The following is a 24,041-nucleotide window of genomic DNA, read 5'->3' as shown; positions in this document are numbered from 1 at the left end:
ATGCGATCTCCAATGAAAACACTGACCTACGAAGTGACCATCAGGCAAGTTATCCGCATGTGAATGTTGTCAAAATGCACTGAGGAGATAACACTGAAGCTTTAGGGAATACGAAGTTTGATATTTTGCAAAATATGCCTGTTAGCTTCTCCTTCCCTGAAACCCAATAATCATTAGCAAAAACAAGCAGAAACAACAAAAAGAGATCGGTACCACCCTCATACCTGTCTGTTTAACGTGGAGCTAGCTTAGCCTGAGTAGAAAGACTGAAGACGGGGCTAATCAGCGAACCTGGCTCTGTCCAAAAATCACCTCTGAAGCTCAATAATTAACATGTTATAGCTCATATGTTTAATCTGTCCATAAGCCAAAGGTAAAAAGCAAAAATAAGCAGTTTTAAGTCTCCTAGCCATAGCTTCAAGACTACAGAAGTATTTATTACTAAAAAATCTTATTTTAGGTGGAGTATTCCTTTAGAGGTGGATGTCAGCTTTTTACCCTCATGTTCATACTCTGATTTCAATTCGACTGTGCTGGAGCAAAAATGTGTTACTATAACCTACTTAGCATGTTAGCATGTTTGTTATTTGTGGCTAAAAGATTAAATTCAAAGAAATGAGAGCCAGAGGATGTTTGTCAGTGATGCCAGAAACACTGATCACTGAGGCTACGTTTACACTTAGAGAAAACAGACATGTTTTCATGCGGTTTGGCCTCTCGTTTACACGCAAACAGATTTTTTTTTTTGTGGAAAAGGATCATTTTTAAAAACTCCGGTCAAAGTGGAGATTTCTGATAACGCTGGTTATGTGTTGGCGTGTAAACAGGGTTAAACAGCGTTTTAGGTTCCGAAACATGCGACTGAAAATACTGCGACCTTGTTTACACTCGCGCCCATACGTTTGGCATAGTTGTGATGGCGCTCGACGGCGTATTTATCCGGGTTCATGTAAACAACTACATGAAAAGATGAAAACGATGTTGTGTGCACGATGTTATTTTTGAAAATGGAGGGGCCAAAATACCCTGCTATGTGTAAATTTTGCATTCATTTTGTGAGAGCAGGTGAAAGGTTGATCACATGTTAACCCGCAGCTCTTAAAGGAGCCTCTTCCTCTGTGCACAGGGTGCAGCGGCCATGTTTGAACTGACCTCAACCAGGTGGTTATCAGGACCGTAGAGTTCTTTGTCCAGCTCAATCACAAGGCTCTTAAAAAACGACGAGAACTTCTTCTTCTGCTTCCCCGGCTGTGAAACAGACAGAGAGGCGGTCAGTTAACGTCTAAAATCAGACACATATGCATGTCGAACGCGCACACACGCAAAAGCAAACACTCGCCGCCGCGTCTTTTCTTATAGCAGCGTTACTCAACACAAACCCACAAGAGGCTGAGTGAGATCACAAAGAAAGAGAGACACTAGACATTCTCAGGGTCCACTTCCTCCGAGCTCGACCAGAAATATTTGTGGTTTGTGAAACTTAAATGCTTCCTACCGCTGTGAAGTGACGGCCTTGCCCCGAAGCTTACGGTGCAAAACATATGTAAGAGCATCCTGCTTCTCATGCGTCTACAGTCGCTCAACAGCATCAATCATTCATTTTAGATTCCAGCCAGTCGATACTCTTCTGCCCCAAGTTGTGTTGAGCGCATCATTACGGAGCGTGACTGCTGGCCAAAAACGACCCAGAGCGGCACACTTTCATACTAAATGGGACGATTATGATCTCAGCTAATTTTTAGAGAACAAGCATTTGATTCATCTGCCAGACGTGATATAATACTGCACGGCAGCTCAGAAACCGCAGTTTTTAGTTATTTCACATTTAAATTGACGGCGTGAATGCAGTGTGTGTTGCAGATGAAAAAAAAAACAAACTCACGTCATCCAGCAGCTTCCCCTCTACTCGCAGTTCCCACGATGCAATGCTGCCGTCTGAGTCATCAGCGTCGGGTCTGGCAGGGTTGAAGGTGTTGGATATATAAAGTCTCAGTTTACGCTTTTGCTGCTGACACAAGGGCACATAAAATAACACAGTTTAAACGGACAGTTCACAGTTAAGTTGAGTAAAACGTAGCACAGCAGAAGATGAAACAAAACTAAAAAGGCTGAAATAAACGTTTCCTTGTCCTTACCTTCATTGGTCTCTTCAGCGCTTCCTGGATGTCCACACGTTTGCGCATGATGGTCTGGTCCAGTTTGCGCTCGAACGCCAGCAGGTCCATGTAGGCCTGAGACTCTGGGACCAGCTCACGGATCTGCTCAGAGGGGAGACAAGCTGACGTCACAATCTGCAGATGATCACAGAAGATTAAGAAGCCAGATTTCCTTCACATCTATTATCTGAATATCACTAAGGGGCTTAAGCAGATTAGGTGTCTGTCCTGCCTTGGTGCTGCAGGGGGTCCAGAGTCTTGTTGCAAGGACATTCAGCCGTGTGACTTACTGTGATGTCCTTTCAAGGCATGGTATAATAACTAAGATAAAAGAAAGGGAAAAGCTCAACTTATTTGCTTTAGAAGTAGAAGAGAAGACTGATACCACTGTCAATTTATTAACTGCAGCCAGCAGCTGTTAGCTTAGCTTAGCATAAAGAATGAAACAGAAGGAAACAGCTAGCCTGGCTCTAACAGAATCCACCTTCTGGCACATCCAAAGCTCACTGTATAACATTTTATACCTCATTTGTTTAATCTGTCCAAACACTGACATGTTAAAATGACACATCCAGTTTTATGTGACAACGTGATGTCATGGAGTTCGTCACCTCTGGACTAAGACAGGCTAGCTACTTCCCTCAGTTTCCAGTCTTTATACTAAGGTAAGCTAAGATAAGTTAACCAGCTGCTGTTGCCCTAACTGGCAAATAAGACTCCTCTCCATCAAATGGAAATCTCCTCAGTCATTTTATACCCCCAGTTTCAGCCTGGAATATTAGTAATTTTTTTTAGAGAGTTTGAGATCTCCAGCAGAATTTGAAGTAAAGTTCAGAGGGTTTGGCTGCACAGTCTCATTGTGTGCTGACTGACTGACTGACTGACTGACTGGCAGGTCAGTGGGGTTCATACAGGAGGTTAAACTCACCTTGGTGGCCTCAGGGTTTAATGTGCTGACCATGAACTGTTATGTTCCCGGGACTTAAGCTGCTGTTTCCTCATTGCTCTCCCCTGATCTCTTTGGTATAAGCTAGCTAATGCCTAAAAATACTTACATATTAAAAAAAAGAGGTTTCACTCTTGGCTCCTGCTGGAAATAAACCTGTGACACTCTGACTTTGAAGGAGGTTCAGGACTTAATACCTTGACACCCCATAAAAGTCCTCATTAGATTCAAATGACTCCAGTATGTGGAGCAGAGTATGTGAACTTCAGCAGATAATATTTCCTCTATGTGCGACTTGTTTTTCTCCAGAGGCTTTTTTATTCTTTAACATAGACGAAGCTGACAGGAGTCCCTTTGCTGCTGCCCAGCTCACCATCAATACGTTGGTCCACACCAGCCTGGTGACACTGGGGGATAAAAATGAGATGCAGAGTGTGCAGCCAACCAGCCCGGACTCGAGACATTACCATACCGATGAAAGTCCTCAGAGCATCAAGGGCTGCTGCTTACTTGCCAAACTGTGCACAAACGCTCCTCCAGTTCGCTCCTTCTCCTCCCTCCCTCTTCTCTCCTCTTTCATGTTGCTTTCTAAATGGCTGCCTTCATTGTTCCCTCTCATTCCTTCTCTATCTCCATCTCGCCGGCTTTCACCGGGCTGAGGTGCCGAGCAGACGGAGGAGTGTGGCAGACATTCCCCGTCCCTGACTCATTATTGTGGAGTGGCGCCCCCAGCCATGCCTACTGCTATCTCTCTGTCTGGGTTATGTTAGGGGATAAGACCTGAGCCAAGGCGCTCACAGTCTCCAGACCTCCATAGTCTCAGCGTCAAAGCCTTCTGTGCGCTGGCCAGGATGCGGTGAGGTGATGGCGTGGCACAGGGCCCGAAAACTGAGACCACGGGAGGAAAATCACAACCTCAGTCGGCGCAGACTCACCTGTGGCAACGCGGCGATTCTGCCGCCCCTTTCGCCTCTACTGGTGGTGGCGTCTCTGCAATATCCCGCTGACTATTCCAATTTAAATCAATGAGCCACCATCCAAATAACAGGCTGAAACCCCAAAGAAACCCCCTAAAACCTCCTGATCGCGCCCCTCATCCCCTCTTCTCATTTGGAAATAACACATAATCCTCTGGCCCTCGGCGCTTTCCAAGAACCCCTGACATCAAAAACCGACCAAGATTTTTCTCTCCTGCGCACAAAAGATAACAACACACATACACACACACACACACACACACAGAAAAAAAACAGAGCAACAAAGGTAAAAATATGCAGCCTCACCCTTTGCGGAAGAATCTTGTCTGCCATTTTCCTTCTCTTAGCACTAGAGAGAGGGAGAGAAAGACAGAGAGAAAGAGGAAAAAGAGAGCATGTTACTATGGTGACTGATAGCGTAGCACCCAGGCCATCTGCTAAAATGCTGGGCCATATCCAGCACCCCAGCATCCCAGCTGTGTGTGTGTGTGCGCACGTGTGTGTGTGTGTGTGTGTGTGTGTGTGTGTGTGTGTGTGTGTGTGTGTGTGTGTGTGTGTGTGTGTGTGTATGTGCCCGTGTGTCTGTGCGAAATGCAGCGGTCCACCTGGAGAGCGAGAGCCTCCAACAGCCAAAAAAGTGTCACATCACACATCTCTTGCCTGACATGTTTTCACTGCACACACACACGCGCACACACACACACACACACTCTGCAGAATGACTGCTGCAGCAGAACTCGGGTGGTGACAGGATGTGTGTTCAAGAGCTTTTGGGAACGCAGAGTCTTAAAGATGAGGAGAATGTATGTGTACGTGTGTGTGTGCGTGTAGATGTTTTCATTCATGAATTCCTGGCATTTCCTGCTGTGTGAGAACAACATTTGTTTACCAATGCCATGTTCTTTATCTTACGTTTACCAAGGACGGACAATACGTTAGTGCCTTTGTTGGAACTTTCTTACTCGGTTAAACTGATCACAAAAACAACACTAGAGCCTCCTTCTCCTTAAATATTCCAATCAACATCTGTGGACAGCTGTGACATGTGGAGCACCCATGGAAATTCATGCAAGTGTCGCCGGCAGAAGGAAAAACTGCTCAAAACATCTAGATGGCACTACACTGCAAAAAGGGTTATTCAAAAAAAGACAGGATAACTTATTTTAGGATGATTTAATCACATTTATCTCATTAAAGATCAGTAATCTTGCCTTGCAGGTGAGACATCCTCCTGGCAAAGCTCTGAAAAGGTGTGAAGAAGCAAAGGACTTCATGATTCAGATTCTTCTCTGTAGTCCCGTTTAAGGATTTTAACTGTTAAATTCTGCAAAATTAAAAGATAAGCTACTTTCAAGTGTCTTTATTGGGAATTTGATGAGTTTCAATGATTTTATCAAGTCTTTTTGCAAAGAATTAGATGAGGAGATAGCACTCACATCTGTCTGCTAAATATAAGGTAACAGCTAGCATAAGTTAGCTTAGCTTTACATAAAGACTGGAAAAAAGGGAAACAAACTAGCCTGGCTCTGTCTTAAGGTAGCAAAATCCACCTACCAGCAGCAATAAAGCTCACTAAATCACATCTAATATCTGCTTTGTTTAGTGCACACAAACTAAAGCTTAAAAAGGTGTGGGCTTACAGTCGGTTAATTACTGCCCACAAGAAGAAACTGTCGGGTGCACAAGCTAACACCCAATAAAATCACAAAATTTTTACACTTGATTTAACAAACTTGGCAGTAAGGGAGCTTCAGAGGTGCTGGCAGGTGGATTTTGTTACCTTCCAACAGAGCCTGGCTAGCTATTTCCCTCTGTTTTCAGTCTTTGTGCTAAGCTAGGCTAACTGGCTGCTAGCATTACTTAGCAGGTAAGATAGTGAATTGATCTTCTCATCTGATTCTCAGCAACAGAGTGAATAAGCGTGTTTCCCAAAATGTTGAATGGATCCTTTCAAGGGTAGATAGAGATTTCTATGTTAGTTAAAAACTTTTTGTTTACTTTTAGAGTTTTTCTTAGACACTAGGGGTGGGCGACGTAGATAGCATCGTCAGTCGTTTTATGCTGCAAAATCAATATATATACAGATCAGTAAGTAATGTTAGTAAATGGGAATGTCTTTTTTTGGCTGAAAAATCCAGGTGCACATTCATTAATAACATTGCCCACAAGCACCTGATAAAAGTAGAGCTACGGGGATATATTATGGTTCATATCGTCATATCGCCCACCCCTGTTTGATGGTAGAAAATGTCTTTAGATTACATAATATTTTTTCTTGCTTGTAGAGTTTTTTTTTGCAGTGTAGAGAGGTTTTCTATCACAGAGCACTGCAACGGTCTGTGAAGCAGTGTGCTACATCAGCATGCCAAATACTGAAACAAGCCTGCTGAATAGAAAGATCCAGGGGTGCATTGCAAAGGAAAACATGAACCTGCATCATAACAATCCATCATTTTAAACTGGTTTAAAGGGGGTTTGGGGGGGGGTCTACTTTATTTTTCTGTTCCACCTGAAAAAAAACTGTTCCCATCATGCCATGCTCCAGTCCAAAGCATGCACCACTACATTTTAGGGGTCAACCTCTAGGCCTGTACGTACAGTTGGCCAAAAACAACTCATTCAGGGAGTGCTGGGCTCAGGTGAAAGGCTAAATGTAAGAAAACGGACATGCAGCAGAATAAAATCCTACTTTGATCCGAGCGTGGGATCTGATTGGGGCTCTCTCATGTCCATCTGCCTCGCCGGCATCTCATTGGCTCCGGGGAATCCGACTGGCTTCCTAAGAATTGGTGAGGATTCGAAGGTTGTCCGATTAGAGTTGTGGCGAGACACACACTCAGTGGTAGCAAGTACGATGTCAGTGGGGAAACACCTGGTCTTTATATGTCTGGATGTGTTGGATGTGTGTTAAGTTCAAGGGTCTGTTAGTAGGTGCAAACTCTGAAACTCAGACAACGGCAGGCACTGGGATGGGCGTGGATCTGCGTCCATGCATGCACAAAGTGCAGCAGAGGAGGACCTGGGAGGCGTCTCATCTGAGGGACACGCTCATTCAACAAAGTTTCTCAGTGAACCAAAACAATCATGCTTCACACACACAGACAGACAACACACTGACAATGGACACATTGTGAACTTGTGTATCACATGGAAGGGAGCAAACAAGCAGCGCTCAAGTTTAGCTCTTTTGTTTGAGTTGCAAATATGGACGTTCCATGTGAAGTGATGTGCAGTGGGTTCTCGGGGGCAGATGAAGACAACATGCATGCTACTCACACCTTTTCGCTCGTTTTCCAAACCAAAATCTCAAATCTTCCACTGCCAAAAACAACTCGACCAGATAATTCAGCTCCAGTCCTGCACCTTAGCCCAGCTCCTAACACCGTGAAACATGTTTCATTATCACCTGAAGCTAGCGATGTTCCCATGGGGCTCGTTTGGGGTCCACACTCAGGCTTTTCAGTATGATCCGAACCAAAATCACAGGTGCCAAACCTCCCCAAGACCAAACACAATTGTTAGGATAGCTCAGACTTTGGGACCAATTACAGGAAGCTGCGGCAGGAAAAAGGAAAAATGAGCTGCAGTAGCTCGAGAGGTTTTTAGCTGAAATGTAGTCAGAGAGAGGACAAAGATGTTCATTTTGGTGAATTCATACTTGAGCTCGGTCCTCACGACGCACACCCATCTACGAACCAATCAATGTTCGGTTTGTATGTATAGGGAGATGCAGCCCATGTAGGTGATGACGACAGGACGTCATGTTGTAACAAAGACATGGACCTTGGTTTGGACTTTCATGTTTGACAACACCCTAAGCAACCCTACGGTAACCATGTTAAATGAGCAGCGAGGAACGTTTTTGGCTTACTTCAAGGGCAAAGACCAAAATTAAGAGCAAAAACCAAGGTTTGAGGCTCATATAAAAGGTCTGGGCTTCATAAAAAATGCGGTCCTCATGGGGAACAAAAGATGCCACGTTTGAGGCAATGTTCAAGGTGATGGCAACCACAGCAACCACCACCAATTTTTATCAAGTTTGTTGTTTGACTACTTACTGTTGGAAGTGCTGTGTGTTTGTTGCTAGGAAACTCCCAGATTCACAAGCAATCATTTGACGCATCAAAATGTCAAAAGGCAGAACAGTTTTGTGGAAGGTGTAAACGGAAAAGCCCCAAGTTTTCAACTAACTTTACGCAACTAAAGAAGACGCTCAGCCTTTGTGGGGCAACTGCACGACCTAAGATTGTACGAAATGCGATGAGAAAAGCCAGTCAGGGCACAGTTTTTTTAGACATTTCCACATGGTGTCAACTTTGCGAATGCGTGTGCATCTGAAACGCTGTGACCAGGATGACGCTGTAATGTTTTTTTGACAGATCTTTAAGAAGACCTTCAAAGCACACATGAGATAAATCCACACAGACAATTAGCTTTAATGTGCTTTTTAAGAACCACTGTCTCCAGTTTTCTCTGCTATTAACCACACTTAACCACAGAGGTATACTAAAATCTATTCTTACATCGTTGTGTTTTGGGTGATGCAAAAATGTTCAACCATGTCTCCTAGAAATTACATTTGCATACTAATTTGCAACAAATTTTTCATCTAAAATTAAGGGAAAATCTTGTAAATGAATGTATTTTCCATGTCATATAAACACAGTTGGGAGTCAGGATGTGCACCTTGGTCTCTGGTGTTAAAGTCCTGTACCCACCATCTACATATGAGCTATATGCGGTATGTATATGTGGTGCTTCCTTCAGTGCACACACTAAACATATTTGGTTGAACAAGTTAGAAACATACAAAAGTAATTTCTAGCACACAGCGTTAAGTATTCATAACACTTTATGCAAAGCAAACCGGGATTAAATCCTATTTTTGGCAGCAACTTTGCGCAGGACGGCATTTGTTCTGCAGAGGGAGTGTAGCCGGGACCATAAGGTCTCAATGACACTGCAAACACAGGTGGCTTCAGCTGGCAGCCGCGTGGGGTTTGAGCTGGATGGAGCAGAGCGGGGAGCTGGAGCATCAACTTGTTTGCCAGAGGACGCACGCTCCTCAAAAAGCAACAGAAAGAGACAGAGACACCTGCGCGGGTCACCCTGGACCATCAATCAGACCCTCCGCAGCCAGCCGGGACGCTCCGGGGGTTGAGGCCCCGGCGCAGGACAACATTTCCCCTGACCTGTTCGACAAGCCTGCTTAATTGTAAGTGGATCAATCGTGCTGCAGATACTAAGAGAATGAGACAGAGAGAGACAGAGGTCCACTGAGTGTGCATATTGATCTCCTTTCTAATGACCATACCTGCTACACACTCGTCTCACTAATAGACATCCATCCACTGTGTGTGTGTGTGGATGTGTGTGCGCCTGGGACACTGATGTTCAGATCTTTAGCACATGGCAGTCAGACAATAGATAGCGTCACAATTAGCCAAAGCGCTAGACCCCGAAAGCCCGCAGACAGAACCCACACAGATATGAGCATGGCGCAAACTGGACGACAACGACTGAAAGACACGCAGAGAGCGAACAGAGGAGGGACATTCAGTCGAGGCAGCGATTGAGATGGTGAGGAGTGGATGCACAGAGCAGCGAGCAAGGCAAAAGATGCAAAGGGTGGAGCAGTGGAAGAGAGTCAAAACAAAAACAGAAATGAAAGCTGAACAGAGACACACAAAGGTCATGGTTTCACTTCTCGGTATGATTTTTGATTTTAGGAGATCACAGTCCAGACACGACTGTCTGAGTAGGCATGTCCACTATGGCTGCAACTTATGATTTTCATTATCTTTTAAAATCTATCCATGATCATTTCTACATTATTTATATATTATATATCATATTTATATCAACATATCACACTAAAAACCTAAAGCTATTTAATTTAAAATGATATAAAACAAAGAAAAATAGAACATTGATGAATCTGAGAAGTTGGAACCTGAAAATATTCTTTTTTATTAGCCATGCTCGTGGTGTGGTGCTAAGGATCTCACTGTCAGTTGCTCTGTCCACCACTTTGGTCCACACTGAAATATCTAATAAACATCTAATTGTTGTTCATTATCTAATAAATAAACAACTATTATGTGGATTTGACATTATATATCCAGCTGTAATCTGCGTTTAATGCTAATTAGCGAATGTTAGCATGCTAACACACTAAATTGAGATGGTGAACATGTACTATTGTACCTGCTAAACATCAGCATATTAGCATTGTCACTGTGAGCATGTTAGCATGCTGATGTTAGCATTTAGCTCATAGCACCACTGTGCCGAAGTACAGCCAGACAGAGCAACCTGCATAGACTCTGGTTACTTGATGAATCGACGTCTATGTCTGATTGTTAATCAACTGTCAACTGTCTGATCAATTCACTGATCATTTGAGTATTATTTTAACATAATCTATAATGTTCATCTTGATAGCAGATCTTTGCATTGTTAGAGATCATTTGATACTGGTGCCAGTTTGGACCATTAAAAATACATTTTCCAATACCTACTTTGAGGAATACGCATTTCTTTTTCTCCAAAACCCATTTTTTCATTTGACAAAATAATCCAAACTTCTCAAATAACTTGTGTTTAATATCGTTTTAACACCAGCAGCCATATAAGAGGATCTTTCCTGAACGACACAAAGTCTAAAATTAGTAAAATTATGACTCTAATCTGGAATTGCACTTGGTGCTCGGTATGGCTGGCGATAAAAAACATTGTGGTTCGATGCCCAGCTCTTATTACATCACCTGCACATGATTTCTAACCATATCCATGTTTGGTTCTGAAGACTGATGCCAATATGAGCAAAATCAGATTGTTTTACTCATTCAAAGTGTAACCACAGCCGTCGTAGCCTGCATGATCTCAAGCATCACACACAAAAGCAGACAAACAAGGAGCTCTATCTGCAAGCCATGCAGTGTTTAGGTAGCAGCTGGTCTGGATTCACACTCACTTTCTGGCCCGGTTCTGGACGGCCTGCTGCTGCTGCTGCTGCTGCTGTTGCTGCTGCTGCTGCTGCTGGACCTGCTGGGAGGGGGCAGGCCTCTTACGACTGGGCTCCATCACCGGGGAGGGCAGGCCGGGCCGCACCGCCGGGCTCCCTCCGTACGGTGGGCCGGGGGGGCCCATGGGAGCTCCCTGGTGGGGCATCCTCGCTCCAGACGGCATGCCAGGACGCTGTGGCGAGAAAGCAGGAGAAAAGAGGGGTCACATACTGTATATGAGGAAAACATTCTGTGCAGTGATTAATTATAATCACAAATTAGTGCTTCTAAAAATATAACAAAGGAAAACATGAGATCAGTTGCAACTTTTATGCATCTCCTTCTAATGAATTCAAGGTGGACAAAGGAGAAGTTTTATCCGACAAAATCAGGAAGCTGAACCGCAACAAAGAGCGACACATCAGCTCCTAATCCAGACTTCACAGGTTTTTCCCATTTCAAATGAAAGTCTGGTGTCTGTTCTGCTTCTGTTGAAACTGGAGCATCTCTGAGCTTCTGTAACATTTAGTAACCTTTCAGTAATCAAACAACAGTTAAGCTGGTAAACTTGGACACACATTAAGCAATTCTGTGGCGTCAACATGTTTTGACTCTTTTCCATCTGGGGTTGCAAGCACAAGAGAAAGGGACTAGCAAAGCCTTAAAAGAAGCGCCATCTAATATGGGATTTGTAATAGAGAGATAGTGGGCATTAGAGACCATAATGAAATATGGAGTGTGTACTTTGGGCAACTTTTGAGCCCTAAAAGTGTTGGTGAAATTAATCTTCCAGTGATGGGAGATGCAGTCATTTCAGATGAACCCGAATCATTCCACATATGAAAAATCGGCTGACACTCAAGCAGTGATCGGCCTTATTTCGTCTCGTCTACACATAACTACCACCGATTTCCAGGAACAAGAGCAACTGTGCTGAGAACAAGCAGCATTGTTTCTGTCTTGTTTTCTCTCTTGTTCTCTTGTCTGCTTTAAACAAAAATCAGGTTTGACGGCTGAAAAATAGACTAAATGAAGATTGTTTCGCAGCGTGCAAACTCTGTCACACACACACTCAAACACACACTCCTCCTAAACAATGCAAACAGTGTTGGAGTCCACAGTCCCACACTCCCGTCTTGACGCCTGGGAACAACTGGGGAACTCTCACCTGTGCTTGTCACTCCCATGGCAACAGCTGCCTCTCGCCTCCATTTATTGCCTGAAACCAAATTGGGGTTTGGGTTCGTGTGATAGAGAGAAATCCTTTGACTCCGACTGGAGCGCAGACCACCTACTGCATGTAAAGAACCCCACCAGGAGGTAACACACAGACAGAATAACCAGTCCTCAATTACAATTTCATTACTTCAAAAGCATCAGTGGTGGAAGAAGTATTCAGATACTTTACTTATGCAAAGGTAGCAGAAGGTAATCTATTATCTCTGAAAGTATAGCATTATTGGCTTAAATTACTACTATGACTCCTTTGTGTTATAATCTGATATATTATATTATTGGATTATTATTATTACCACCGGTATGAACCTGTAAGCAGCACTTTCATACAGGGGCTTGATCAAAGGCTAGCTGATTTTAACTAATTTATGTACTGTTGGCAAGAATTACCAAGCGGACAACTACCCTCAAACCCTCGGGGACACAAAGGCCCCAGGTTATCTGTGTGGCAGCTCCTTCATGGTAATTTAATTTATTCCACATTTTGTTTGGTAATATGCACCAATAGAGCACAAGCTGAAATGAAAATGACATTTTACATGTTTTAATTCAGAGTCCCTGTGTTTGCTGTTCATGTAGCTCACTGCATGCTAATCATGTGGTTAAAAAAAAAAAAAAAAGCCAAAATCCCTTGGCTTTCTCTTCCTGTGAAATGTGAAAGTATTTTTAATGACTCATCTTGAACTTATTGTTACATAAATGAATTGAATCGAATGTGATTTGAACTGGCATAAAACAATGCACCTGACCGTTAGCTAGCATACGTAGCTGGCAGAGCATCATAAAAAGCGGTGCCTGTTTCAATTTCAGCTGGCAAAAACTTTGTTTGCATTTCTAATGAATGTGGATGAAGGCTAATTTATTCTTTTTTAATTAACCCTCCTCATCCTGATCTAAGGGCATGGTTGAGGGAGGCGTGCGTGGAGGTGAACAGTCCAACAGCTACGTAACGCTTCAAAGCTTCATATTGCGCTACATTAGCTTAGCCATGCTTACGTTTTTAACAATCCAATAAAATTTAAAGGGTTTGATTTAAATCACTCCTATAACTAAACAATATACATAACTCTAGCTAATATAACTGCATATAGCTAATATAACTACGTGCAGCTAATTTAAGTACATGTTGCTAATATAACTGATACCGTCCTGTTTATGGGACTGTAATGATGAAGGACAGCTAAAGTGGCCAGCTATCATTTACTTATTCGCTGCATAGGCCCTTTTTGTGCATTTTAATATCTCAGTTTTCACAATGTAGACGTTTTACACATTGTCCAAAAGCGAAAATTAAAATTAATCACATTAAATTAGTTATAACATCCAGCCCTAGTCGACATTGTGTTCACATGCTGCATATTTTCATATAATATGGCATTTAATCAAATTAAAGCTAACCCAGGGGGGCGAAAGGGAGGTTGGGGGATCTGATTAGGGGCCCATGGCTTACTTTTGCCCCGGGCCCACCTAGCAGGTTAATCTGGCCCTGACTGTTGTGTGACTTGATCTATAACAACACATATTTCATAGCTCATCACAGGGTTTGTATGTAAAATCTTGTGCAAAGTGCAAGTACCTCTGAAATGTATTATGAGCACAAATTGACGCAAAAATATGAAAATCATCAATGTCAGTTAATTTCAAACTATAAATACTCTACAAAGGACGGACGACCTGTCACATGGACCTTTCAAACCACAAAGGATGTCTAATTCCTCCCTCTACCTTTCTATTATTCAAAAGAACATCCAAACCTTGTAGTTAAGCAGAGCCTTGACTTGCTAGACCCAATATTTAACCATCATCTTGCAAAAAATAAATGCCGTTTTTCAAATCGGCACAGAAACAGCCAGCTACATTTTGTAACAGAATGGGTAAATGTTGGCGAGACAAGGACAGCTGAAGGATACAAATCAAGAGTTTCATAAGCGCTCATATGCTCGCGCCTTTCCAACATTTCACACTGTTTGTTACCTCTAAAAGTGGATTACTGTTTGTACATACACGCATCAGATTTGATCTTTAGACTGTCCACAAACACACGTGAAAACCCCCCGAAAGCAAACAAAGAAGAAGCTAATAAACAGCAGGGAGGGCGCAATAAGAAAGCTAGATATCAGACTGGGTGCAAATGTAAAAGCGTGTATTCACGGACAGATTTAATAAGTCAAAGCAGAGTGCGACAGCGCAAGTATAATAAGACTGACGTATTATGTGCCCTTTGAAATGGTGACCAAGCAGAGATCCTGCGATAAGAAGTCCGAGCAGGCGCTGCTGTCACTCTGGCTGGGAGTTTGGCCGGCATGGGGGAGGGGGATGTTGAGGCAACTGAGAAGGGTCTCCAAACAGGAAAGGATAAGACAACATATGGTGGGGGCCTCCCACTCGAGTGCCGTCACTTACGAGACCCCTTGTTTAGCGGTGTGCTTCCTACCTAAGCTGGACAGTAACAGGCATCAGACAAGACCTCCAGCAGCCAGACAGAGACTTCTGTTACAAGCGTCTGTCTGGAGAATTTGAGCCTTTCAGATAACAGATACAGAAAACCATAGCTGGATAATGTGCAAGATGAATTTCCCCTCGATCCACACACACACACACACACACACACACACACACACACACACACACACACACACACGTACACAATGAGCGGTACTCTATAATCTGACCTGCTGAACTGGCTCCAACACTCTGCCCGGAGCTCTGCCAGCCAGCCAGCCAGCAATCGAATCTGCCATGTGGATGGATATCTGAGAAGTGTGTTGGCATCTCTGGAGGGATTTGAAGAGGCCAAACTTAACCCACACTCTACTAAACATATGAATCTGTGGGTTGTAACATGGACGGCCTCTTTAAAGGCTTCGATTAGTGCCCTGAAATCTATTAAACGCTGAAGACGAGGTTCCTTGAATGGGACAGGGCTCATTTTTTCATTCAGCAATTTATCATTTAGTGCCACAAACACAAGCTAAGGTACTCAAATTGCTTGTTTTATAAGATATTCAGTTTACGACCAGAGAAGAAATGAATCCTTAATCAAAGTATGTTGCTTTAGATGTACAATTAGCAACATGACTCATGCATGTATATCATTAACTGACAATGTTAAAATCCTAATGATTGAACATATTGTTTTACAAAATTCTGTTGTCTGTTGGTATTAAAAACTAATGAAAATGAGCTAATGAAGGTTTTGTCTAATGTAAAGCATTTGCTGATACTGATCAGAGCTGAAACGATTTGTCTGCTGACCAATTTTGACAACAGATCAGTCGTCTCAGTCATTTTTCAAGCAAAAAACATTTATCATCCTCCACTGTCACTGAAAACTGTCACTGTCTTCCATAAAATGAACATTCATTGTTTTTCTTTACATTTCTGACATTTGCAAACACACAAAGCCACACAGCCCAAGCCACATATATATCAAGGAGAAGCCTTCGGTCCAGATTTTCTCTGATTTCTATGATAATCTGAATATCTTTGGGTTTTCCACTGTTGGTCTGACGGAACAAGGCATTTGAAGATGTTGCCTAAAAGTCTGGGACCCTGTATACCTACAGATTTATCAGTCATAAAAGTAACTAATAATTCATTGCAGCCCTACATGGAACCCGGTTTATTGGACTGAACATCAATTAGATTCATTTTCATCAATTTTCTAGCGGTGTAGGTGAAGCTACGTGGGTTGTGATTGGTTTGTCCATTCTGGGCTACAGTAGCAACATGGCGGACTCAGTGGAAGAGGACTCACCCCCCCTTTAGATATAAATATCTCATTCTACAGTAATGAACGCACAACAATTGTTATTTTCAGGTGATTTTACACTGCTGGAAACATATATCTGCCAGTAGATCTCCCTAAATCCTACACACTGCCCCTTATGTGTACATACATACATACACACACATAGCAATAGCACAATAAAGGTAATTACAATCTCAACATTGAAACATCACATTTAACGAGTGACAGCAACAGCGTTCCCGTTACTGTGGCTCCTAACACCTTGGACAGTTTTCATAGCAACTATTTCTTTGGTAGGAAGTAAGTTCAATGAGAACTGATCATGGCAAGGTCTGTGATTATCATCCAAAGTAACCAGGACATGGTATTTTGAAAAGACAAGTGGCTGTGTTTAATATTTTAAAAATCACTTCTCGGTGCTGTGAGCACCACAGAAAAATCTCCATTGTGTTCGTGTGGACGCAAACGACTGAGATATCTGAAAATGTGCTCCGACGGATACCACTAAAAGTGAGCGAGAACACATTTTTTTTTTAGTTTGAGTGAACTTAACTGTAAAGCAAGTTTATGTTCGAAGGCCCCTTCACTTGCTCTCCCACAAACACACTCAGACTACACACACGACGAAGCTACGGTGTGTCGTATTATGTTTTGGCTTATCGGGGTTTCCCACGCAGAGCGCTGGAAGGCTTTTCTCATCACCGCGGCCCTCGCTGACCTCCACACACACACAAGAGTCACAGAAGTAACACAGCGGGGGGGAGGTAAGGCAGATAATGAGAGAGAAAGAGGAAGAGACCTCAGCCAGGCCTTCAGCCCACCCATCAGTCCTAGAACCAGACCTCGGCCAAACACTCTCCCCCACAACACACACGCTGCCGCTGGGAGGCAGGAACACTACGACCTTCGAAAACCACAACAATGTTTGCATATAGTGGATTTCTGTATACTCCTGTGTGCGCAAATGCATCTGCACATGCATGTTTCTGAGTGCACAAAAGCTTGCTTTACTTCATTCGCCCATGAGGGGAAAGGAAACGTCATCCCTCGCCACAAGCTAACAAACTGCGCCGAATCATCCCCATATCCCATAGTATAAATATTTCTCCATTCTGCAGTATACACAGCGAGGAACCTGCCGCAACTATTATAACAAGACTTTTCCGTCTTAAAATGTGGGGGAAAGAGCGAGGAAAGAGAGGAGAGGGAGACAGGGGAGAGAGGCGGGCATGAGAGAAAATAAGCAGAGGGAAATATTTGGCTTGGAGCAGCCAGAGCCTCATCAAGGTTAATTGGTCTGTTGAGAGGACACACTCATATGGCTCATCAATCACCTGGTCCATTGTTTCCCAAAGTCTGTCTCTGCGCACAGGGCTTCAGCACCAAAGCCCCTGTAATGACCGCTCCTGTCAAAGGGACAATACCTCATCTTGTTTCAGTGTATAAACCGACCCGGTGTCAGCGCGCGCAACATCAGCACCGATTAAAACCCACTCCCGCCTAGAGCCAGAGCTCAGTCAAGCTAGCTCTGTGATTTTAAGCCAGAGGAAGAACTGAAACACATAACGTGAAGTCTTCTTGACCTTCTGGATGTACTTGAGGATTAGGAAGTTTCAGGATTGGTGCAAAGGTGAGATTCAGTGCAGCTGAAAGCAACATCTACAATGAGACAGTTGTAGTAATTGGGTCATTATTGATCACTTTGAGCATGCCAGTATCAGAATTCAACCAACAGCCTGACATCCAAAAATATTCATTTAACTGTGATGGAAAAATTGAAAATTTGTCTTATGTTTTAATTTCAGGAGCCACAACAGGTGAATTTTTAGAATTTTGCGTAGAAAATGATGATCAATTACACATTTAATTGACCTCTGCTCTATGAGATCGTTTCAGCTCTAGAAACTGCTCTCCAACCTCGGGACCACACAGACGCTCTGTGTACTTTTACCTCTTCAGGCCTCAGAAAATGATTGAAAAAGCAACCTTAGCACCGACCATGAACCACAACGTCGTCAGCTCGAGTGTCCTCCTTCCCCATCCGTCCATCCCCTCATTTCCTGTCAGTTCTCTACTGGAGGCTCAAAATACTCTAAAATATACATTTATTCCAATAGAACAGTCTGAGGATGAAAGAATCTGTCTTTGATTGAACAAAAAACTACCAGAAAGTCTTTTTGACCTTCTCGATGTACTTGAGGATTAGAAGGTGATGCCAGGTTTCAGGATCTGCACAAAGGTAGGATTCAGTTCAACTTAATCAGAGAGTAGAAACCACAAGTTATCTGCAGAACGAGATGGATATTTATTAGGAAATAATACCTTCTAAGCGAGGGGTTGGGACTCCAAATGGGGTCATGAGACGTATCTAAGTGGTCAGCTGATGACTGACAGGGTGGGAGAACATGACATAAAATTCAGCAGAACAAAAGTATAATTTTTAATTGGACTTTTCTTTAACTTTTATGCTTTTATTGTGAAATCTTGAGTGTTTTTTCTTCCTAAGACTATTGATAATCATGTTATTGGCCAAAGGGATTTAGCAGATGAGCATGAACCTCATTGTCCTCAGTCTGAGTGGCTCTACGGTCAACTCGCTAATAAAAACACTTCCAAAACACTGCAGCTGAAATGATGAATTGATTAGTTTATCGACAGCTGACGTTCCAGAAAACGATTAATTGCTTTCAGGCAAAAATAGTAAATAAAAAGGTTACACATTCTCTGTTTGCACCTTCTTCAGTTTGAGGATCTGCTGCTTCTCGTTGCCATTTATCAAAGAAAAGTAAAAAAAAATCAATGGGTTTGGGATTTTTGGGCTCTCAAAACAAAACATCTGAAGATGTCACCTTGAGCTTTGGAAAGCTGCGATGGGTATTTTTACACAGTGTTTTGACACTGAATGGCAAAAATAATTGGCAGATCAAGTGATAATTGAAAGAATCGTTAGCTGCAGTCCTAATGAAACAATCTGAAAGTAGACCACAGACTGGCAATCACTGCCATAACTCACCAGCTTATTTACACACCTGCTAAAACTTCCAACAGAAAAGTGTCACTGACCGAGACTTTTACACCATCCTCAGCCCTCTGATTCACTCAGCTCCTGACCAAAACAAACCCTCCATGTTCTGTTATTAATGCAAAGTATGAGGCTTATGGTAACAGTTGCCTAACCTCTAACCGTGAGCAACACTTCACTTGACATTTCATGCTAGCTTCACATGAATGGACGGATTGTTCTGCATGATTTCCAGGATTGGCCGTCTGCCTCGGCTCCGTCTACGCTACTACGTCCGTTTGTCTCGTGACCTTACAGGTTCAAGTCCTTCCACCAACCACCGACTCGCTGCCTGGAAGGCTGCTCTGACTGTGTTGTTGTGAGTGGACTCGTCATCCCCCCCCCCCGTCTGTCTGTGACTCCCCGGGAAGCAGTGTGCTTCTCTGTTAGCCAAAGGGGGAGCTGGCTGCTTTTTGCTGCTGTTGCTTAGCTTCTATTTCTACAATTATCCTTTTTTGTGTGTGTGTGTGTGTGTGTGTTTGTGTGTCTCAGAAACCCTCTGCTCCCCATCCTTCTCCTGCTCAGCTCCATCCATCCATGCTGCTCCACTTCTTGTTCTCTCAAGCCATCTCCTAACAGGCTGGGATCCAGGGGGCTGGAAATAACCTTCACATGGCCAGCTTTACCCAGCTATCTCTAACACACAGACCGCTGCTGCTGCTGCTGCTGCTGCGCCGACTCATGCACACACACACACGCACGCACACGCGCGCACACACACACAGATGCATGCCAGAGCCCAGCTCCCTTCACGGGAATGACGGACAGCGCCACTCACCACTCCATGGACCAGGAACTCAAACAGTTTGCTCTTGGTGGCTTTCCTGGCTCCCCCCGCCGTCTCCTCCGTAGCCATTTGCTCAGTCCCCTCCGTTCACCCTGCTATGTCTCCCCTCTCCTTCTTTTGTCTTTCCCTCTCCCTTCACCCAGCCTCCTGTTCCCCTCCCCTGCTCCACTTTCCTTCTCTTTGTGCTCTCCTTTTCAGCACTGCCTGTCCCTGACTCTCCTTCTCTCTCTCTCTCTCTCTCTTCCCTCCCTCTGACTCTATTTTGAATGTGCAGCAGCCCTGCCGAGTCTCTCACTGTGTCTAGCTCACTTTTTAGTTGAGCTGCCTTTCAGGAGCCCGGCACGTCGCTTGGAGGTGGGGGTGGTGGAGGGAGAGCTGTGCGGGGGTCTGGCAGGGGGGTTTCAGCCAGCCCACCCTGACGCTCCCCCGCACAGCTGTTGCATTCCATTGGTAGATAAGGGCATGCGACGCGGCGAGGCTGCCGTTCGGTCGAAACGGGGGCTGGGGAGGTGAGAGTCAGTTACCCATTCCTCTGTTGCAGCTTCCCCCTGGTGACCAACTCGGAGGCCACGGTCAGCACACACAGAGCTCCGAGTCCTGGGCTCATTCTCAAAAAAAAAAAAAAAAAAAAAAAAAAGGACATTGGGCTCTTAAAGGGGCTGCGCAGCATTAACGCATGTGTACACACATAAGCTGCCATATATGATGGAGTCATGATGTGGTGATATGGAGGAGGTGGTTTTTTTTTTTCTCCATTGAAAGCACTCCACTCAGGGGAACTACATTTATGTTTGCCTCTGAGTGCACAATTCGGCTCTAAAGCCACTTCACAATTGGAGAAGGCCACGTCAAGAGCACCTTGGTTTCCTGCGTTTCTGCGCTGGCCTTTGGCAGAGTGCATTCATAGGTTACGAGTGTTTCCTCCACTCGCCTCATTAGCTTTACCTTTCACCCACTAGTCGGCTCAGAGGCTACATTCAGGCTGTGGCTTCAGCGTAAAAGGCAAAGAGCCGGCAGGTCTGACTGTGTCGCTTGACACATGAAATTAGTTTCTGTTGGGATTTCTTGCCTTTCTTACACATTTCTCCTCAAAATGCAGAAAATGGAAAGCAGGGGGAAAAAAGCCTGATGAACTGAAGGATGTTTTTGAGGTAAAGCAGAAGTACACTGCTTCTCTGTGCTCTGATTTTTTTTGGGGTTGTGATGTGACACACCAGCCTGAGCTTCAGCCACTGCCACACAGGTCACCGCTGCGACTACAGCCGGGCCACGGTGAAGATTATGACTCTCTCATGTCTCCCTCGGCTGCAGCAACTCTTTCTCTCCCTCCCTTCTTCCAGGCGTCAGATCAGGGGAGTGAAATATTCATGAGGTTATTTGAATGACAAAGGAGGTGAAGTGGGGCAGATTCAAAGGGGGCTCGGCTCGTGACACAGGACGGCAAATTGTCACTATTATTGTCTCCCCGTCCTCTGTTCTGCCGCTGTGAGAACATCAGAAAAGTGTCTAACCAGGTGTCAGAGCAGAAAGGAAATGACCCACAACAGTTTTAACAGTTGGTGGAGCGCTTTGATGCAAAGCTGCACAAAATCTGCCCTTCAAATATCACAACATTATGACGAGCTCGCTCTGTAAAAATGGCGCGAGGCTGGGAGGAAAACTCGGCTCTTATTGTGTGGACAGCTGGCTAGTGGGCCTGTGACCTTCAGGTCGGAGGTCATGACCTTCTGGAGGATGCACCATCCCTCAGAGACGTCTAAAAAGGACCCAAGCCGTTTTTGATGCACGCATACTATCCACGACACGTGACGAGAAGACGCCATTGCTGAGTGAAATGTTAGGACTGAAACCTAAAGGAGCGGCAGGAATACAGGATACAAACACATGACCTTCACATCCCTGATTATTGGAAACGACTTATTGATAGACAGAAGCTGGCCCTCCCATGTGTTGCAGGCAGCTTGTGGCATCAGTCTGCTTGGTGGTGACACCTGCTGTTGAGATGAGTGTACTGCTGCTGTCACTTCTCCAGTCTGGAAGGCTTTGAGGTACAGAAGGAACCCAAACCTCCACTGCTACATTTCTCTCTGCTGCCTCAATCCATCTGCGTCCTCCCTGCAGTGAAATACTGCAACAATATCAGCCCACACTCCCGCTATGCATTAGATTAACCTTGCATTACATAACAAATGACGCAGGCTTTACAAATATTAATCACACGGTCACACAAGGTGTGCGTCTCAGTTCCCCTCAAGGTCAAAAGCTCAACCCGGCGAGTTTATCCATGCGGATTCTGACATGGTGCCAGTGTGCCGTTTCTCCAGCAACGGCACGTGGGTTCAACGATAACAAAGAGATCCAGCAGCTCGGTCGATGCAAAAGGGAGCCTTGAGCGCAGGAGTACCCCCTGCCGGACCCCCACCGTCTCCCTCACCAAAGCCAGTCAGTCTCACCAAATGGTAATGTCCCAATGTGTAGCAGACAGGGGGTAGAGGGGGGCTAACAGGGGGTAAGGGAGCAGCAGTAGTATTATTGATGACCAACAGAGGGAGCAGCCAGGCGGTGGGGGTGGGGTGGGGGGGGGTGGCTGTTCGAATGGAAGGAGGGATCCAGGTTCAGGGCCAGGCTGCACAAGTGGATGAACACAGGGCATCACAGAGCATAAAATCCTTAAAACGCTGCTCACTCAAACACTATAATCACTGCTCAACCACTTACATTTTACAAGCAATTTTCAGGGTTTTTTTTAATTCTTAACTACCGTATTTGGCCACAAGAGGGAGACAAAAAGCTCTCACTAAGAGTCTTCATACAATAGGCAAAGTGTCTGACTGGTTTTCTAAGCTGCAACACTGGCTGCATCATCATTGCACAGTTTGTAACTATTGATCCCAACCAAGGACTCCCTGCTGTGAAACAGAGGATGCTTTCACCTTTTCAAGCCTCCACAAGACCTTGAAAATGACACAATCTGCGAGGCTGCAACTGCTAGTTATTTTCATTATTGATTAACTCATCAGATCTATAAAATATTAGAAGGCTGTGAAAAGAAGACTTTCACAGTACTCCAGAAATCCAAGGTTACATATTCAAGTGGGCTGTTTTGTCCGACCAACAGTTGAAACCCTAAAGATATTCAGTTTGCAGTGACGTGAAACAGATAAAAGCAGAAAATATTCACAAATGATAAGCAGGAACTAAGTAATGTTTGGAGTTTTTGTTTCTAAAATTAACCTAGACGGTTAATCGATTATTTTGCTGTGATCAGGGTCACATGCAAGTATTTCTCCAGGACATTTAAGAATCAAAAGCAATTGAGTTAAACACCACTCTCAGACTGGGTGGTTGCGGTTTGATCCGATTTTACTGGCAAACAAGCCGCAGCGCTGCTAAACTCGGTGCACACTGGTGCACGGAAGAGCGGGACATCATCTAACTTTGGCATAAAAATGAGTTTTAATGTAGGATGGCATCCTCACAGTAAGGCGCTGATTGAGAAAATGAGTGGGCCTTTAAAAAGGGTCTCAAGCCGAGGGGGTTTGTAACTGCTGAATCACAAGATGTACTGCAGAGTCAATTACCTGTAACTCAATCAAGTGGCATAGCTGTAGTCGATTTTCCTCCATCTTTTCTAAAATGACATGCTATGAAGTTCAATAGACTGAGCGGAAAGCAAGAAAGGAAGGCAGAGAAATCCATAAAAATCTCTTTCTACAAGCTCGTAACAATTAACTCAAGGGAGGAAGGAAAAAGAGCAAGAGCGAGTACACAAAGACCAAAGATTTCTACCGGTGTTGATGTGTAACGAGCAGCTCCCAGTGGCAAGGTTTACATACCAGAAACCAGGAACCTGCCCTCGTCAACATTATTGTCACAGACAGATGGGGTGCACGAGGGGGAATATGGACTGTACCGAGGGCACGGAGGAAAGTCTGATTCCCTCCCACTGCTGGGCCCCTCTCTTTTTCTCTTTCTTCAGTTTAAGCGCTCCACACAAAACCCAGCTCAAGCTGCTTAAAGGCCAGAGCTCTCCCAAAGCCACTCAATGGCCATCAGCCGCTATCAAAGGGAGTGTACAAAAGCACGCAGACCTGCACCTTCACGGAGGGGGATTAAGGAG

General features: G+C 44.2%; 1 protein-coding gene across 8 annotated transcripts in view; it reads right to left on the bottom strand.

Moving 5' to 3' along the window:
* smarcd3b (SWI/SNF related BAF chromatin remodeling complex subunit D3b) overlaps positions 1-24,041 on the bottom strand; it is a 40,441-nt gene that overhangs the window by 8,672 nt on the left and 7,728 nt on the right. Inside the window, exons 1-7 of one of the 8 annotated variants that reach the window (XM_070985838.1) lie at positions 19,913-20,127; positions 11,056-11,279; positions 6,769-6,858; positions 4,386-4,428; positions 2,136-2,258; positions 1,883-2,008; positions 1,153-1,248 (exon numbers count right to left, since the gene is read on the bottom strand). In XM_070985838.1, coding sequence (XP_070841939.1) covers positions 1,153-1,248; positions 1,883-2,008; positions 2,136-2,258; positions 4,386-4,428; positions 6,769-6,858; positions 11,056-11,279; positions 19,913-19,990 — 780 coding nt within the window. In that variant the 5' untranslated portion in view covers positions 19,991-20,127. Of the gene's footprint in view, positions 1-1,152; positions 1,249-1,882; positions 2,009-2,135; positions 2,259-4,385; positions 4,429-6,768; positions 6,859-11,055; positions 11,280-19,912; positions 20,128-24,041 lie in introns of those variants that run through there. The other 7 variants (XM_070985839.1, XM_070985840.1, XM_070985841.1 and 4 more) reach the window with 7 other exon arrangements.

The sequence above is a fragment of the Chaetodon trifascialis genome, chromosome 18 (assembly GCF_039877785.1).
Source record: "Chaetodon trifascialis isolate fChaTrf1 chromosome 18, fChaTrf1.hap1, whole genome shotgun sequence".
NCBI lineage: Eukaryota > Metazoa > Chordata > Actinopteri > Chaetodontiformes > Chaetodontidae > Chaetodon > Chaetodon trifascialis.
The sequence above is the reverse complement of the archived record's forward strand: the minus strand, read 5'-3'. Positions and strand labels throughout refer to the sequence as shown.